This window comes from Sus scrofa, chromosome 6 (genome assembly GCF_054392235.1).
Source record: "Sus scrofa isolate SSC_HxYL_T2T_F1_AM1 chromosome 6, Sscrofa_HxYL_maternal_Yorkshire_Landrace_v2.0, whole genome shotgun sequence".
Classification (NCBI taxonomy): Eukaryota; Metazoa; Chordata; class Mammalia; order Artiodactyla; family Suidae; genus Sus; species Sus scrofa.
This window is the reverse complement of record NC_139388.1, coordinates 149,650,666-149,669,556: the sequence shown is the minus strand read 5'-3', so window position 1 is coordinate 149,669,556 and position 18,891 is coordinate 149,650,666. Positions and strand designations below refer to the sequence as shown.

The following is an 18,891-nucleotide window of genomic DNA, read 5'->3' as shown; positions in this document are numbered from 1 at the left end:
AGGCAGATCTTGTGCTTTGGTGCCTTGTCCAGGGCAGATGCTCAGTAAATATTAGTGACTGTGGAAAGAGAGTAAGCAAATGGGCAAAAACTGACTTGCCCTGGGGTTGGTGAGCCAGTAAATGATATTAAGGTACTACAAAGGCTGAATTTTTTTTACTTTTTTTTTTTCTATTATAGTTGATTTCCAGTGTTCTGTCAATTTCTGCTGCACAGCAAAGTGACCCAGCAAAGTGACATATATATATATGCTTTCTCACATGCAAAGCGCTGAAATTTAATTTCCACTTTGATCACCAGTGCACACACAAGCCAGGAGACTATACTTGTCAAAGTTCTGGGCCTTGGTTTTACAGTCCCCGTCTCTGCTCCCCCCAGCTTTTGAGAGGTCACTCCAAAATGCACACCTAGCAGATCCCTAGAGGAGAAGATTGCCTGTTTACTAAAAGCTACCAACATGCACGTTTCTGGGAGGAGAAAAACAGCATCAATGCATTGCTCAAAAAGCAAAGTCTGCTCTGCTAAAAATCTGCAGGGGTATTGAGAGCATAAGGAACTGACAATCTAGGTTTAAACTGCCAAAATAAATAAGTACCATTGCTCTCATTTTTCAGATTTTATGTCAAGTTGAAGCAGATTGTCATATTAAACCCACAAAGACCAGTACCCAGACATTACAAAAAAAAAGGGGGGGGCAGGAAATCGAAATTAACAAATGTTACTTCAACATCTATTTCATCAATTGCTACACTTAACTTTCTTAAAAATTCCAGTGAAAATAATTTGTACATTTAATTTCTTCCCCAAGAGTCCTCAAATATACTTGATAGATGCCAGAAACATTACAGTCATAGGAAATAAAAGGAGTTACTAACAGCTAAATAATTTTGAAAGCAAAATGATAAAAATTCTTTCAAAACATTTTACCTCAGTAAAAAATAATTTTTGATGTATTGTGAAGTGAGGCCTTCATAAATGACAGTGTCTAGGGCCTTTTAAAATATTAAGTACCTGAAATTCTCTTGTTGCCCCACAGGTTAAGAATCTGGAGTCACTGCAGCTGCTGTGGCGTGGGTTCAGTCCCTGACCTGGGAACTTCCACATGCCACAGGCATAACCAAAAAATTTAAAAATAAGAGGTATTAAGTACTAATGAATTGGGACTATTTTAAAACAGCAGTGTGCTTTTCTCTTTCAAATTAAATGAAGCGTTAGTACATAAAAATGAGTAAAAGCCTATATTCAAATATCTCCTTTAACCTGTGCCTTTCCTCTTGCATATTTATCTTCCTTTCAGAAATTCCCTATAGAGTCTCCCCCAAATCACATCCCATCAATAGCCTGCAGCCCAGAGTGACATACGTCCTGTGGATGACAGCTCTGACAGCTGCTGGCGAAAGCCCCCAAGGAAATGAGAGGGAATTTTGTCTGCAAGGTAAGAACCCTCCTTAGAGATTGGTGAGTCCCCTCTGGATCCCTGCACAGGAGTATGTGCCCCCTGTTTGATACGGAGATGATCAGATTTTCTTAATTCACTCATTACTTTCTTGCTCTTACACCTTTGCACTTGCTATTTCTCCAGCCAGAGCGCCCCACCCCTTCCTTATTTGCTTGGAGACGGTGTCTACTTCGTTTTCAAAACTCAGCAAAAATGTTGCCTCCTCCAGAAAGCCTTCCCAAATGCACGTCCATAATTCCTTCATGATGCGCTACCCTTGACCACTATTCAAAACTCTGAATCCAAGAGGCAGGGCCTGGTATCTGTTTCTCTCTGTCGTCAAGGTGGAGAACAGCACCCAGCACATAGTACTGGTTCACTTAACATCTGTTTGGTGAATGAGAATAATCTCAACAACGCAACTGTTGCATATCACACAGTTACTATGTGCCCCCTGCTATGGTAAGTGCTTTGCATCCTGTATTAGTTTGCTGGGGCTCTTGTAACAAAGTACCACAAACCGAGTGGCTAAGCAACAGGAACGTATTTCCTCACAGTTCTGGAGGCTGGAAGTCTGAGACCAAGGTGTCAGCAGAGGTGGCTTCTTCCTTCCTCGACCTTCATCTCTCTTGAAGTTTTCCTTGTGCATGTCTCTGTTTCCCTTTTTCATAAGGATACTAGTCCCATCGGATTGGGGCCCACTCGATTCCGGTCTGACCTTATCTTAATTGCCTTGCCATGATGATATTTCCACATAAGGCCACATTTTGAGGTACTGGAAATTAGAACTTCAGAATTTGGGGGGGGGGGAGGACACAATTAAACCCATGTAACACGTACTTTTTGTGCTCATTTAATCCTGACCACAACCATGTAAAGTGCCTGCTTTCATGCCTGTAGCTGGCCACACTACCAGGCACTCAATATGAAATAAATAAAAGAAGGAGGGATTAGGATGCCTTTGTACAAGTGTAAAGCACAAAAAGATTGCCCAGGTCATAGAAGTGGCATGTGGCAGAACTACAAATCAGACTCAGATTTGAGTTCTTTTTTTGTTTGTTTGTTTTTTAGGGCCGCACTCACGGCACATGGAGGTTCCCAGGCTAGGCGTCCAATCAGAGCTACAGCTGCTGGCCTACATCAGAGCCACAGCAATGCTAGGTCCAAACTGCATCTGCAACCTACACCACAGCTCACAGCAACACCAGATCCTTAACCCACTGAGCAAGGCCAGGTATCGAACCCCCATCCTCATGGATCCTAGTCAGGTTCGTTAACTGCTGAGCCACAAAGAGAACTCTCAGATTTGAGTTTCTTAAGTTAAATTTCAATATGTGAAGAAATGCCTATCTGACATGGGTTTCTCTCCACTAGTTAAACTACATTGTTCTCTCTGGCAGCACCCCTTACATCTACTCCAAGCATAAAACAAGCCGTTCTTGGGAGTTCCCATTGTGGCTCAGCAGATTACAAACCCAAATAGTATCCATGATGACATGGGTTTGATCCCTGGCCTCACTCAGTGGGTTAAGGATCCAGTGTTGCTGTGAGCTGTGGTGTAGGTCCCAGAAGCAGCTCAGATCTGGCATTGCTGTGGCTGTGGCATAGGCCAGCAGCTGCAGCTCCAATTTAACCCCTAGCCTGGGAACTTCCATATGCTGCAGTTGCTGCCCTAAAAAGCCAAAAAAAAAAAAAAAAAAGACCGTTGATCACTCAGGACTCTGTTGTTCTATGCCCATTACTTCTCCACTGGAAAATCGACAAGCCCTCCTCTCATCTCCCATAAAAGTGAACTTATGAGCAATTAATTGGATTAGGATTCAGCTTTTTTTAATTCCTTGTCCCATCTGCCCAGAAAGGAAGGCAGATACTAATGAAAACGTCAGATTGTGTCAATTGTATGAGGTCATAACAAGGCTGCCTGCATTAATGCTCCCTTTCAGCCCTGGAAACGCACTTCTCACAGGGACTAACAGGTCGGTGGCCACCAGTCCTCCCTGCTCACCCTCCCTCCTAGGCTGTCCTTCATTCTAGCAGAAGAATCCATCTGCAAGCTCCCTGATGCCGACATTCCGCCTCCTGCTGCAGCCTATCAGTGGTTCCCTAAGGGCCTTCAAACTAGAATTCAAACTGCTTCGTTGCCAAGCCCTGTGTGACCTGGTCCTGTTCACCCATCTGGCTTCGTCCTCTGCCACACACTCATTGTTTTTTCCTGGAAAGCAAGACCAGACTACCTGTGGTTGCCGAAGTGCTTGCCGTTTCCTCCTTCCATGCATTCTGTCTCATCTGCACTTCCCTAACTTGTCCACTTAGCCAGCTCCATCCATCTCTCAACTTTTCATATATTGCCTTTTGGGAAACCTTCCTGAGCTGCTCACGGGCCATTTCCCATGCTGTTCTCTGCAACGCTGCCTTGTATGTGCTGTTTTTACGTGTATCCCAGGGCATCTTGGCTCACTGTTTACACACCTGTCTCTTGGACTGTATGCACAACTTCTTAAGACAGCAGAGCCCATGTCCTATTCATCTTTGTATCCCAGCACCTAACCCGGCCCGTTACATGGTTTATACTCAGTAAACGTTGGAATGAATTAAAGACAAATTCCGACACAGTGAAATACGTGTTCATAGGAAGGAATCAGAACAATTTCAAAGACCTTAGTTAGGTAGAGAGCTTATCCAATAGTTTGGTAAAATTAATAGCTACCATTTTTTTTAATTTGTCTTTATAGGGCCATACCCACGGCACATGGGAGTTCCCAGGCTAGGGGTCAAATCAGAGCTACAGCTGCCTGCTATACCACAGCCATAGCAACACAGGATCCAAGCCATGTCTGTGACCTACACCACAGCTCACAGCAATGCTGGATCCCCAACCCACTGAGCAAGGCCAGGGATCAAACCCGTGTCCTCATGGATCCTAGTCAGTTTCGTTAACCACTAAGCCAAGACAGGAACTCCCAATAGCTACTATTTCTTGAGGCCTCCTATGTTCAGATACCTTGCTGTGGGCTTCAAATACATCATCCTTAATCTTCACAACAACCTGCAAGGTAGATGTCATTATTCACCTTTTGTAGATCAAGAATCACACATCAGTCAGGGGCAGAGCCAGGACTAGCGTCCCAGGCTCCCAGTTCACAACCAGTGCTTAGTATATCATACCCCCTTTCCTTCTGCCCCTGTTAGGGGAAGGAGCCCTTGCAGGCGGTGGAGCTCCTCCCTTAGAACCATAATATTGGCCCCTTTGGGCCCCTTCTCCCTAACTGAAGGGGCAAAAGTAAGTTGGCCCTGTTCCTGAGCTCAGCTACCCAGGAACGGTGGGTAAAGCCCAGTGGGTTCACACAATAGTCAATATTTTGAAATGTTCATTGAAGATAACTGAGTCATAGGGTTTGCTAATTTTTCATTTTAGGTAAAGCCAATTGGAGCACATTTGTAGCACCAAGCATTTGCATTGCTGTCATCACAGTGGGCGTTTTCTCAATGCGTTGCTTCCGGCAAAAGTAAGTTCATTACACCTGCCAATTTGGGTAAATGTATTTTGTTCTGTCTTTTTAGGGCCACACCCACTGCATATGGAGGTTCTCAGGCTAAGGGCCAAATCAGAGCTGTAGCCACTGCCCTACGCCACAGCCACAGCAATGTGGGATCTGAGCCGCATCTGTGACCTATGGATGGGCCTACACTGCAGCTCACGGCAAAGCCGGATCCTTAATCCACTGAGCAAGGCCAAGGATTGAACCCACATCCTCATGGATACTAGTCAGGTTCCTAACCTGCTGAACCACAAGGGGAACTCCAGTTTTCTTCCATGTTGTTGGCCCACCATCCCATGGGTACTTTCCTCAGCTGCATGATCTGTGTTAGGCCGCAGGTACCTCTGCTCACATTTCTCTGGAAAAAGCTGGTCACATGGCCTCATCTTTTGTTTCAAGGGGCTAAATGCATCCCAGCAGCTTACTTTTCTTATTAAACAAAGTTTATTAAAGCCAAATCTTAAAAAATATTTCACATTGTTCTTAAATTTAAAAAAAAGTCAAATAGTTAAGTCACATGCATAGAGACATTTTTTTTTTTTGTCCTTTTGTCTTTTTAGGGCCATACCCACAGCATATGGAGGATCCCAGGCTAGGGGTCCAATCAGAGCTGTAGCCGCTGGTCTTTACCAGAGCCACAGCAATGCGGGATCTGAGCTGAGTCTTCAACCTACACCAACACAGCTCACGGCAACGCCAGATCCTTAACCCACTGAGCGAGGCCAGGGATCAAACCTGCAACCTCATGGTTTCTAGGTGGATCCGTTTCCGCTGTGCTGTGACGGGAACTCCTGTGAAGTATTTTCAAAAACCCAGAGATAGGAAAGAAAACCCATATTTCCTCTGATAACCAAATACAACTTTTGTTAACTATTTGAGTATTTCCATATGGTATTTTTTTCTTGGAATTTTTTCTCTTGGCATTTTTTTCTTAACTTGGATTTGTCCAAGCTGTTCAAACTGCATGTATTCTGTTTTATTCTTTGGTTTCTTTTCTTTTTCTTTTTTTTTTTACTTTTAGTAAAAGTTTACCTGTCATTACAAGCTCTTTATAAACATTCTAAATGAATATAAATAGTAATGTCCCCAAGGGCACTGACCATGTCCTCCTGTTTGCTGTTTTATCTCTTGCACGTAGCACTGTGCTGGTCACACATCAGGAATTCAGTCAATGTTTGTTGAATGAGTACTTGACTGCTTAGTGACAGCTAAACATTACATTGAGCAAAAGTTCCACAGTTTATTTAGCAAACCCTCAGTGGTTGCATCACCAGTCTTTATCATCTATCCAAACTTCACGGAAAACTAGTCCAGCCTTGGATGACTTCTGCAGTGTTTTCATTTACTCACTTGCATAGCCCTGCACTGAAACCACGGCACTAAGACCCTGCGCTTCCACGCCACTGTGTGCGCTCTTAACCAGATGTCATTGTTTTCTTCACCTACAGGGTATTTGTTCTCCTTTTGGCCCTCAGACCTCAGTGGTGTAGCAGAGAAATTCCAGACCCAGCCAATAGCACTTGGGCCAAGAAATATCCCATTGTGGAGGTAAGGTGTTAAACCTTAGTGGTGAGTTGATGGGGATCAACACATCTGAATCTCCCATTGTGGTTACAGGGAACCCCGGGGGGTTTAGATCCTGTGGACATGCTGCAGTCATTGGTGCTAGGTTCCATCTGGGCCATCACTCCCATGCGCAGGAATTTTCTCAAGCTTATGACCAAAAGACCAAAAGACCCATAGCTTTTCATTCCTCTCTGTGCTTTACTTTCCCCTCCTGACCTCAACTTATTTCAAAAGAAATTTAAAAAGCAAGAATACTTGCCGAGCACCAGTCTGAGCATTGGCTCATCCAAAATCAAGAGAACTAATGCTTCCTCTGGACGGTCCCTGTCCTGTCTGAGCACAGAACAGTAAATAGAGCCCAGCCTGTTTTGGTCTTGACAGGAAGCCAATAAGTCATTCCACTGTGCAAGGAAAAGTCTTTAGGGAAGGAGACGTTGCTCAGCTGGCAGGTGGGAGTGCTGGGAGTAAAAGACAAAGCCGGGAGCTGCCGCACAAAGAGGAGGGGAGAGCAGCTCCCAGCAGGCAGGAGGGTCTATCTCTGGTAGAGGGCCTGGAAGCTGAAGGCATCTGAATGTGGAGCAGGACTGTGCACTGAAGGGGAGCAGAGGGAGGGAGGGGTGCACGTGCTCTCCCCACCGCCCAGGGCCTCCGCAGCCCCACACCCTCGCACCTCATAGCCCTCCTCCTCCAAGATTCTTCTCATTAGTTACCCGTGCATTGTCTCATCCACACTTTCCTCTGGCCAGAAGCCAGTGGTCCCAGCCACAGCTTAGGGAAAGAGCTGGTCCCAGCCATGTCTGCCTCTATAGGAATTTAAGTCACTGCATTGTAGTGCCTTTGACATAAGGGTTGGATGCCAACACCACCTCTGCCAGTTACTATGTCAATGACCCTTGAGCAACTTCTCCAATGATGTGGCCCCCAGTTTCATGCTCTGTCAAATAGGAATTGACAGTATCTCTCATATATCCCGTGGTGAGGACTGAGTTACATACCATGTAAAGCACGAGTCATTTTCTTCCCAGGAAGATTTATACTGTCTCCTCTCTCTGTTGAGGGGTTTTGTACCTATTAAGTAACAATAGCAAGACTAGAATAATAACTGTTTATATTTGTGTGTATGATGTATATGGTATATAATATACAAAATTACATAAATCTATGTATCATATACATGTGACACATTACATAATATATTTATGTTTATATACATAGATATATATCACTTTCTACCTGCCAGGTACTTTTTTTTTTTTTTGGACTGCACCCACAGCATATGGAAGTTCCCAGGCTAGGGGTTCAGTTGGAGCTACAGCTGCTGGCCTGCGTCACAGACACAGCAATGTGGTATCCGAGCCGCATCTGCAACCTACGCCACAACTCATGGCAATGCTGGATCCTTAACTCACTAAGCAAGGCCAGGGATCCAACCCGAAACCTCATTGTTCCTAATTGGATTTGTTTCCTCTGCACCACAATGGGAACTCCATTGCCAGGCACTTTAAAAAACATTTTTCATGCATTAACATTTATAATCTCTACAACAGCTTTAGAGGATTGTAATATTTTTCACATGAGGAAAGTGAGGCACAGAGGACTCGATAACTTGCCCAGAGTGAGTCAGCTAGTAAATGGTGGCTCCTGGATTCATATATAAGTAGGATGTGCTGTCTATCACTCTATGTTCTAGAAGCTCTTAAGCACAGGTTGAGGGGCTGTTTCTAGCAGTCAACACCTCTGAGCTGAACAGACTAACTCAGAAGGTGTTCACACACTGGGCAATGTTGTGATGACTGATGGGAATGCATTCAGTGAGGATGCCGCTGCTAGTATTACAGGGGATCCAGGCACCAGGAGCTGAGCTCTAAGATCTCTGTCTTCCAACGCTGATTCCACTGTCCAATGTCCTAAAAGCCTGAAATAGCCCAGTGCGAAGCAGCTCTGGGTCAGTCACAGACACCTGGCTCCCCAGCTGGTAGCTTTGGCATCATGGTCCCTGCTAGGCACCACCTGGGCATGAGGGGACACAGAAGCAGGCAAAGGCACTGAAGAGCCCCGAAAAAAGCCTAGGAGAAATGCTGAGAGTGACACACAAAGAGTTAAAGAAAATAACAAAGGGGAAAAAAATAACCGAAATTTCTACATACATGCCCCAAGTTGAACTGTATGAATATGTTCTTTGTAGCATTATAAATAGAAGCCAAACATTGCATAAGGTAACCTGCCACCAGGGGGTGCAGGTTAAACATTTGGGTATATCTATACTACAGGATGTTATGCAACTGCAAAAAAAAAAAAAAAAAAAAAAAAAAAAAAAAAAAAAAGAGCGATCTATACGTGTCTAAAAATATTTAAAAATGAAAAAAAGCAAAATTTGTAATTGTCTGAAGTGGGTTCTCATTGGTATAAAAAGGAAGGTGATTTTATACACACACATACAGTCTGAAACATGTGCACAGAATATTTCTGGAGGCCTAAGTATGAAACTGGTAATGGCAATTGCTTTTGGGGAGTTGAAGGCATGAAGCCCACTTAATTTGTATTACAAAGTCCCTTTGAACTTAAAAAAAAAAAAATTTTTTTACAAAATTATGTTGTTTTCTTTTTGCAAAAATAACCAGTACATTAGACAAGTTTAAAAAAATTTAACTTAAACATGTCATCTACGAATAAGGCCTGTGCCAGCCTCAGACCCCGTATCACTTGACCCTTGAAGGGGTAGACTGTTCTTAAAGACCCAACCTGCTTTCCTAGTGACAGGCGGGGGGCAAACCTCAGAAACACAATGGTCTTTAACCTCCAACAAAATGTGCTTTGAGTTCCCAGGCTTCATATCCCCCTACTGTTTCTTAAGATGTGGCTAAAACCGCAGAGATCTTATCACTCTGGAGGAAAAGGCTCACTCGTTAAGGGGATCCCTGGGATGTTATCCAGTTGAGCTTGTAAAAGTTTAAAATAGTTTCCATGATGTACCTGAGCTAATAGTGGCCCAGGAGGCCTTGCCCCAGGACTTGTCAGCCAGGGGGTCTGCTTTGTAAAAGCTCCCAGGAACAGCCTCTATGGATAAAGCTTTCAAGAAGGCAGGGTGAACACGTCACCTTGTGAGAACAGTAAGCCAACTCCTCACCCTGTGTCATCTCTTCCGCATCAGTGGTAGCAGCACTTTGGCAGCTGCCGGCCATGTTCCAAGCCAGACCTAGGCGCCAGGGCCAGTTTGCATAGCAATAGAAAAAGAGCAGGCTCCTGAAAGAGTACACACGTACCCTCCGGCTGCTCAGGGCCTTTTGTGGAAGTCTGTCCTGAGATAGTACCATCATTCACTTCAGGACAGTTGCCACACTCAGGGCAAGGGAGGGAGCAGCAGAGGCCAGTCCAGACCATTCTTGCACAGCATGACATTTGACAGATGAGGGAACCGAGGGCCAGAAAGGTAGATTGGGCTGTGGAGCTCTGCTTCAGAAAGATCAAGCAGGAGTTCCCGTCGTGGCGCAGTGGTTAACGAATCTGCCTAGGAACCATGAGGTTGTGGGTTCAGTCCCTGCCCTTGCTCAGTGGGTTAACGATCCAGCGTTGCCGTGAGCTGTGGTGTAGGTCGCAGACGAGGCTCGGATCCAGCGTTGCTGTGGCTCTGGCGTAGGCTGGTAGCTACAGCTCTGATTAGACCCCTAGCCTGGCAACCTCCATATGCCGCGGGAGCAGCCCAAGAAATGGAAAAAAAGAAAAAAAGATCAAGCAGTCTAAAAGATATTTTTGAAGATATTAAGAGAGCCCAATAAAGCCTATATAAAAAGAGATACTAATAAAGTGCTTGAACTCAGGTTCAGGAGTCAGTAGAAAGTTTGGGAAGAAAAGATCTAACGTTGAAGAGCTGGCAATCAGATGTTCAGAAAAACAAAGCAAGAAAAGTCACAGACACAATTAGCTTTAGGGAAAAAAGGAGGAAATTTTCCTCCAAAATGTTATTCCAAAGGGGTCTTTCTTAAGAGCAGAACTGACAAAAACGTTTAGTACCCTGGCAAAAACTTTTCAGTAGTTGTGTCAAAGCCCAAACTCCTGAGCATCCCTTAAAAGTCCCTTCATCAGTGTGACTTCCTTCTACTTCCGAAGCCTCAGTGTGCCTGTCATAAGGAAGAACTAGCAGGTTCCAGAATAGGCCAGTTCTCCTTGCCCACACCTTCCTAACTGGAAAATACTTCACAGCTCTCAGGATTCAGCTCTAGTGCCACCCTTTTAAAGTCTTCCCTGCCTCCTCCCAGACAAATGCAAGCGCAGCCTTTGCTCTGCACCCACCATGCCCCCTATGCTAGAGGGAAGGCAGCTGTGCAGTCGGATTCTCCAGATAACAGTGTAGCTTAAGGTGGAAGGAGAGAATGAATCACTGGCTGGGGGTTAAGAGGAGTCCATGGATCCCGCCTGTCTCCCCCACAATGTTAACTGCTTCTCCTACTTCAGCCAGTCAAGGGCCCGCAGTGTTCTGCCTCGAGCTGACTAGGGAGTGTGGGCTGTGAGGGCTTCTAGAACCCTGCAAAGGTCGCTTGCTAAGGCGCTTCCTCCACATATCCACATGAGCCTCTTCTTCCCTCTTCTCAGGAGAAGAAACAGCTGTCCCTGGATAGGCTCCTGGCAGACTGGCCCACTCCTGAAGAACCTGAGCCCCTGGTCATCAATGAAGTCCTTCCTCAAGTGACTCCAGTCTTCAGACGCCCCCATCATCCCAACTGGCCAGGAAAGGGACAAAGGCTCCAAGGTCACCACGCCTCTGAGGAAGACACAGGGTCCAGTGCCTCAAGTCCACCACCTCCAAGGGCTCTCACAGCAGAGACAGGACCCGCAGTGGATCTGTACAAGGTGCTGGGGAGCCGACGCCCTGACTCAAAGCCGGGAAACCCAGTCAGCCACTTGACGGTCCTCCCCGTGGACTACCTGCCTACCCATGAGGGTTACTTACCCTCCAACATGGATTATCTCCCTTCACATGAAGCTCCCATAACAGACTCTCTGGAAGAACTGCCTCAGCACATCTCTCTTTCCGTTTTCCCCTCAAATTCCCTTCACCCGCTGACCTTCTCCTGTGGTGAGAAGTTGACTCTGGATCAGTTGAAGATGGGGTGTGGCTCTCTCATGCTCTGAGTGGTGAAGCGTGATGTTTGGAAAGTCAGTGTGGCCCCAGCCAGCAAAGCATGGCCTGTCTACCCAGCCTCCTGCTCCGGGATCATCGCCCCTGGGCGCTACCATTAGGTCTGGTTCCAACTAGAGGGCAGGCAAACCAGCTTAGGGCAAATCTCAGGAACTGAGAGTTGGCTGTAACCCAGATACCTCACACTGCCTTCTCCTGAGCCTCGAGACTACGTCCCCCACTCTGTGGACCTGGAGACTCCAACTTGGGTACCTGCAACTCTCTTGGCTATGTTGGCCAGAAAGGGACAAGGCAAGAGTAGAAACCAAAACTCGTTGAATCAGAGCTGCAGCTACCAGCCTACACCAGCCACAGCAACACAGGATCCGAGCCACCTGTGCCACCTACACCATAGCTCACGGCAACATCGGATCCTTAACCCACTGAGTGAGGCCAGGAATTGAACCTGCATCCTCACAGACACCATGTCAGGTTCTTAACCCACTGAGCCACAACAGGAACTCCACATTTTTTTTTTTTTTTAGGGCTGCACCTGTGGCAATATGGAAGTTTCCAGCCTAGGGGTCAAATTGGAGCTACAGCTACCAGCCTGTGCCACAGCTACAGCAATGCCAGATCTGAGCCACAAGTGCGACCTACACCACAGCTCGTGGCAACACCAGATCCTTAACCCACTGAGCAAGGCCAAGGATTGAACCCACATCCTCATGGACACTAGTCGGATTTGCTTCCACTAAGCCACCAAGGGAACTCCCAGATTTTTAAAAATAATAAATTCTACAGTACTACATGATCCATTGTTGGATGAACCCATGGATACAGAAGCACAGATACAGAAGGCCAACTAAAAGTTATACGCTGATTTTCAACTGTACGGGGAGCTGGTGCTCCTAACCCCATGTTGTTCAAGGGTCATCGTATAAAGCAGCTACTACAAACCAGGTCTTATGTCTAGATGAGAACTGTCCACCACATCGGCCATTGACCACTTTGGAATATACCTCTAGTATGACTGAGGAGCTGGTTTTTATTGTAATTAAAATAGTCACATATGGCTCTTGGCTACTATACTGGAGAGCACAACTCTAAATGACTATTAAGACAATATGAAGAAAATTTCATTTTTGTCTAATTGCAATTAAAAGAAGATGTTAAAATATCCAAATGAAAATAAAATTAATACTTTCCCAAAAAACGATGAATATATTAGTGAGAATTACTGGGCACCTTCAAAAGAGATTGATCAGGTTTTACATATGAGAGCATAAAAGACCCTGGTGAATACCAATTTAAGAGGCTCCCAAGATGGTCATTATTTGTAGAAGCCTAAAAACACACCTTTTCCCTTCGTTTTGCTAGTTTATTTTGCCTTAACCCTTTCTCAGTGAATCAGCAGCAGCTTGATGGTGGAAATTACTGCTATACCCACATGGGACCTTGGGCAAGCAGCCTCCTCTCTCTTAAATCTGATGTCTTGTGGAGGGGTGAGTCAAAGCTCCTCTGACCTCTTTCTGCTGCAGCTGATGCTGCCTTTAAGACCAGGTCTACCTCAGGGTCTAAGACCAAACTGCCAAGATTGCACTCTAAGTCGTCCCTTCTCTAGGCATCCTGCTTTGCTTCCTCAGGAAGACTGAGCTGGTCCTTAGCTCAAGTTGAGCCTGGAAGAGAATCCTCTTCTGCAGCATGTACTTGGAAAACTTGGAAGCTGTGACCTCTGGCTTGTCACCCTTCCTTCATCCTTCACTGCCTCCATCCTTTAACGACAGGCTCTTCTGCTAAGCTGATAGAGAGGAATCTTGATCTAAATGCTAATAGTACCTTTCCCAAAAGAACAGGACAAAAAATCCAGCAACGTTTTTCTTAAATCCCTGTTAAGGCTGAGTCCTATACCCTACCACCATCCCACCCAACACTGGAACTAAGGGGACTTTGGTTTACCACATATTCCCCAGAGCTCTAGAAATTGAAATGAGTATTTATTCCATTTGCTCATGTCTGACTCTTCTTACCATTTCAGACTTGTTTAGTTCTCCCAGGCTTCATTTGAAAAGCTTAAGCTTCTTCCTTACATCTCTATTCTACTCTTTTTAGCTTCTTTGTGGCCTCTCTATACCATGGTTCCTTGCATCTCGGCAGCATCAGCATTGGCTTGTTTGTACCCAGGATGTGGAGCCCCTTGTTTGACGGTTTGTAATAGGCCATGACAAGCTGCCACCTCAGAAACAGGCCAACCAAGCCAATTTTTCTTTCTTGCAATATCTGCTTTTCCTCTATTTGCTTTCCTTTTGATTACCTGATCACCTTCTTAGTCACTCTTCCCCTCCCTCTTTGGCCTTAACACACAGATCTGCCTCCCTTTGGCCACCCCCCCCAATATGCTTTCCCTTCCCTTAAAAGCCCCACATGGTACAGCAGTCCTCACTTAACTTCCTAAAAACGTTTTTTAAAAATTTAAAAGGGAGACTTCCTTGACCCCCAGAGGCTCCTTCTAAGGATGCAGAGGCCTCCTGCATGCTCCCCTAGCAAGAAGCACTTACCTCCTTTCCTGGACTGTAAACAGCTTGAAGGCAGGAACCATGGCAATCTATTTCTCCAGCACTGCACCTGGTCCATAGTAGGCTATCAATAAAAAGTAAAAGATGTCTCCTGCCACTACTTCCATCTTATCCCTTTTGTTCCAGCTGTGCCTGCTTCCTTTATTGAGACAACTGCATTTGCTTATAATCCTCTACATTCCCAACCCCCATTCTACCCTGTTTACTGACAGCACTGCTGCAATATATGTAGCAGTTTCATGTTTTAAAAACATATTTGAGCATTAAAAAAACATACTTGGCTGCTTACTCTGCCAGATAAAATGTCTTCTTTCCATGAATGACAAGATGGGTAACCTCATTCTATCTTTGCCCCAAATAGTTTTTACATTCTCCCTTCTCACTCACATGATGAAAATTCCAAATCAGATTGCCTAGTTTACCAGGACTAGGTAGAGCTCGCCAATATTCATATAGCCAGGCTTTTATTCCTCAGGAAAATTAGCAATACTTTAAATTCTCACTCCTGATATACATCCAAAGCCAACCCAGAAATCTCTGCTCTACTGAAAAACATCAAATTCCTTAATTCTCTGGGCCCTAAATACTACAAATAAAGTCCAAGTTCATTCTCAGAGAATTCATGGGTGTCTCTACCAGTTCTTACATATAATCATTACCTTGAATTATTCATTAAAGGGTCCTCCCAAGGAGTTCCCATTGTGGCTCAGCAGAAACAAACCCGACTAGTCTCCATGAGGATGCAGGTTCAATTCCCGGCCTCGGTGCCGTGAGCTGTGGTGTAGGTTGCAGACGTAACTTGGATCCTGCATTGCTGTGGCTGTGGCATAGGCCAGCAGCTGTAGCTCTGATTCAACCCCTAGCCTGGGAACTTCCATATGCCACTGGTGTGGCCCTCAAGAAAAAAAAAAAGTGTCCTCCCAGGAGCTAGAAACTCTACTCCCTGGGCCTCTGTCTTCCATACTATAGGCAATACGAAAACCAAACTTGTGTTGTCTAGCTCTTTCCCTTTAGTCCCTTTCCCCCAACCCTGTCCCAATTTCTCAGTGTCCATTAATAGCCACAGCTGCAGCTCACCAAAGCCCAGAGGCTAGTGAAAGAGATGCCTAGCGAGGCACATTCTATTCTAGTCAATCCTCCATGTTTGATTCTTGGTTTTCTCTATAAGCTCTTTTTCTTTCACCTAATGTAGTTGTCATCAAGCCCTCCAAAGGAGGCCTGTTTTTCTCTTTCTAGCCTACAGGACTCAAGGATGTTCACATTATCCACCTTTACGAAAGGCTGATAGGTGAACCCCCAGATTAACCACTCTGTAGAAAGGCCTCTTCTTCTCAAAAAAAAAAAAAAAAAAAAAAAAAAAAAAAAAGGCAATTTAATCTGTTGGTCCACTGATGATGGCAGGAAAACAACTCGGATTTTTACATCACAGCCTACACTGGAATACATGCCCAATTAAAATTTTGCAAAAGATACCATCAAATTAGATAAAAACATCTGCAAGATACAAGATACTTAATAAGGTGTTCTTACAGATCAGTATGGAAAGCAAGCCAACATGTCAAAGAAAAATGGATTGAATGAGCAACTCACAAAATGTAAATGCCTAATAAGCATGACAAAGACCCATTTATAATCAAAGACATAAAAACTGAATACCAGGAGTTCCCCTTGTGGCTCACCAGAAACAAATCCCACTAGTATCAATGAGGTTGCAGGTTCGATCCCTGGCCTCACTCAGTGGGTGTTGCCTGGAGCTATGGTGTAGGTTGAAGACACCGCTTGGATCCTGCATTGCTGTGGCTGTGATGTAGGCCGGCAGTTACAGCTCAGATTTGACCCGTAGCCTGGGAACCTCCATGTGCTGCAAATGTGGCCCTAAAAAGCAGAAAATAATAAATAAAAAGTAAAAATAAACTGATCACCATTTTCCCCTTAACAACTTGACAACATTAATGAAAAAATTAGCTAATATTAATCAGAAAACTGCAACTGGCAACCAGTTCTGGAGGCAGCTGGGCAGTATTTCAATAAAATTTGAATGAGCAACTCCACTCCTAGCAATGCAAACTAGAGAACTGTATAAATATCATAAACTGAATGAAGGATTTATGATACAGCATTGATTACAACGGAGAGAGCAGCCTAAATGGCCTTCAGTAGGGACCTGGTTAAATCATATATACAATGAAATGGTGAATTTTTTAGTATACTCCATATTATTAGTAGGAAGAAATGCTAATTAAACAGTAATATGCCATTGATTTCTATGGTGCACAGACCCCCCCCTCAGACCCTACATACACATTTTAACATGCCTGAAAAAAGGATGGATCTTAAAGTTGACGAAAAGCATACTATGCAGTTATGTAGTCTCTACCTCCAGCCATGGGTTGTTCTTTTTTCTTTTTTAAAGCCACATCAGTGGCATATGGAAGTTCCCACGCTAGGGGTTGAATCAGAGCTACAGCTGATGGCCTACACCACAGCCACAACAATGCCAGATCTGAATTGCATCTGTGACCTACACCACCGCTCATGGCAATGCTGGATCCTTAACCCACTAAGTGGGGCTAGGGATCGAACCCAAGTCCTCATGGATTCTAGTCGGGTTCCTTACCGATGATCCACAACAGTAACTCCCAGGCATAGGTTTTTAAATGACATTTTTGTATTCTTTTCATCACAGATACTTAGTACTCTTATAATTAGATAAAATTAATGCAATATAAAAGTGTGTCCTAAAGACACACTACCAGCTACTTTCTTTATGGCCTCATCTCTTTCATTCTCTACCTTCTCTGTCTGGCACTTCCACCTTTAATACTCCTGTCAAATGGTAGAAAAGACAAAGTAAGAGTTCCCATGGTGGCTCAGTGGGTTAAGAACCCAACATAGTGTCTATGAGAATACAGTTTCGAGCCCTGGCCTCACTCAGTTGGTTAAGGATTCAGCATTGCTGTTGAGCTGTGGTATAGGTCACAGATGCAGCTCAGATCCCAAGTTATTGTGGCTGTGATGTAGGCTGGCAGCTGCAGCTCTGATTTGACCCCTAGCGTGGGAACTTCCATGTGCAATAGGTGTGGCCCTAAAAAAGAGAAAAAAAAAGTTAACACACTAGGTGAGAGTGGAGATTGGGAATGTTAGGGTAATAACTGAAGCAATGGATCTTTGAAATACGAAGTTTATATAACAAACCAATTTTTACCTTATTCTCATTCTAATAGGAATTGTTAACAATGATCAGTAACCTCTAACACAGTACCTAGTACACGCAGTTTTAAAGGGATGTAATTCAGTTCTCACCATGACTGGCTTCAGGTAGATATTACCTCCACATTAGAGATGAGGAACCTGGGATACAAGTAACTTAAAGTCACATAATTAGTACCTGATACCAGACAGTCTGGTTTTATAAAGAGCATAAATTTCAACTACTCTCTTTTCTATGCAAGTGAATGCAAAACAAATTTACATCAAATGAGGTTCTGATTTTAGGTGATCATACATGTGACTCCATAAAAGTCCATGAAGCTATTGTGATTAGGTAATCAAAAAACCAGCATTTCTATACTTCTGGAGTTCTAGATCTGTCTTCGTTCTTGAGAAACCTACCTAAAAAGCAGGTAAATCTTAAAAATGGGAAGTAACACTCCAGACAAAGTCATTGTCTTAAGGAAATTGGTTGAGTATATGAAATTATGCATATATAAAACTATGAATAAAAACATCATGCCTTTCAAAGTAATCAAAGCAGGAGTTCCCATCGTGGCTCAGTGGTTAACAAATCTGACTAGGAACCATGAGGTTGTGGGTTCGATCCCTGGCCTTGCTCAGTGGGTTAAAGATCCGGCGTTGCCTTGAGCTGTGGTGTAGGTCACAGACTCAGCTTGGATCTGGCATTCCTGTGGCTCTGGCATAGGCCGGTGGCTACAGCTCTGGTTAGACCCCTAGCCTGGGAATCTCCATATGCCATGGGAGCGGCCCCAGAAAAGACCAAAAAAAAAAATCAAAGTAATCAAAGCAGTGTACTCTCATTTAAATTATCTGTAACAACACCCAACTTACCTGATTTTTTTCCTCAAACATGGCCTTTCCTTAATTCTATGATAATTGGCTCCATATTTTGCCAAGAGTCCTTTCTTTTATTTACAAGTGGCAAAACCATTCTTAAATTGGTTGAGACTTCAATCACATCTCTAAGAAACATACAATCACATCTTATGTGCTGCCCTGGGGTCCTTTGAATTCAGGCCACTTTTCAATATCTACAGCTGTAAGGAATGCTTCCACAAGATACCTAGGCAGGAGAATGTTAGGTGTGGTTCATAATACCTTCCCATTTCCAATTTCAGGGATTTTACGGCTCCTAAGTAATTGAACCCAATGAAATAATACAAAAACTATTATGAGATTCCTCGGAGACTAAACTGTTTTCAAAGTCCCTGAATTTTTTACCAGCAGGGTAGCAACACCCACAAACCAGACATTTTCACCAGTTCAAAAAGCTGCAAAACATTCTTCTGAAATTGGATGAAAATTTTTAACACAACAAAACACTTGTTCCTTTAGGAAACAAAATCTCCATTTATTTGTTATAATGGCAATTATCTATCTCCCTGCACATTAGCTGAGAACTTGGCCTGTTACCTGAGGGTTT

General features: G+C 44.2%; 1 protein-coding gene across 6 annotated transcripts in view; it reads left to right on the top strand.

The window, feature by feature from the left end:
• The window catches only part of IL12RB2 (interleukin 12 receptor subunit beta 2), a 77,861-nt gene extending 64,987 nt beyond the window's left edge, over window positions 1–12,874 (top strand). For 5 of the 6 annotated variants that reach the window (XM_021093522.2, XM_021093523.2, XM_084958627.1 and 2 more), the window contains 4 exons: window positions 1,297–1,434; window positions 4,853–4,943; window positions 6,425–6,524; window positions 11,133–12,874. In XM_021093522.2, the coding sequence (XP_020949181.2) occupies window positions 1,297–1,434; window positions 4,853–4,943; window positions 6,425–6,524; window positions 11,133–11,672 (869 nt within the window). In that variant the 3' untranslated portion in view covers window positions 11,673–12,874. 6 annotated transcript variants of the gene reach the window in all.
• Window positions 12,875–18,891: the final 6,017 nt, after the last annotated feature.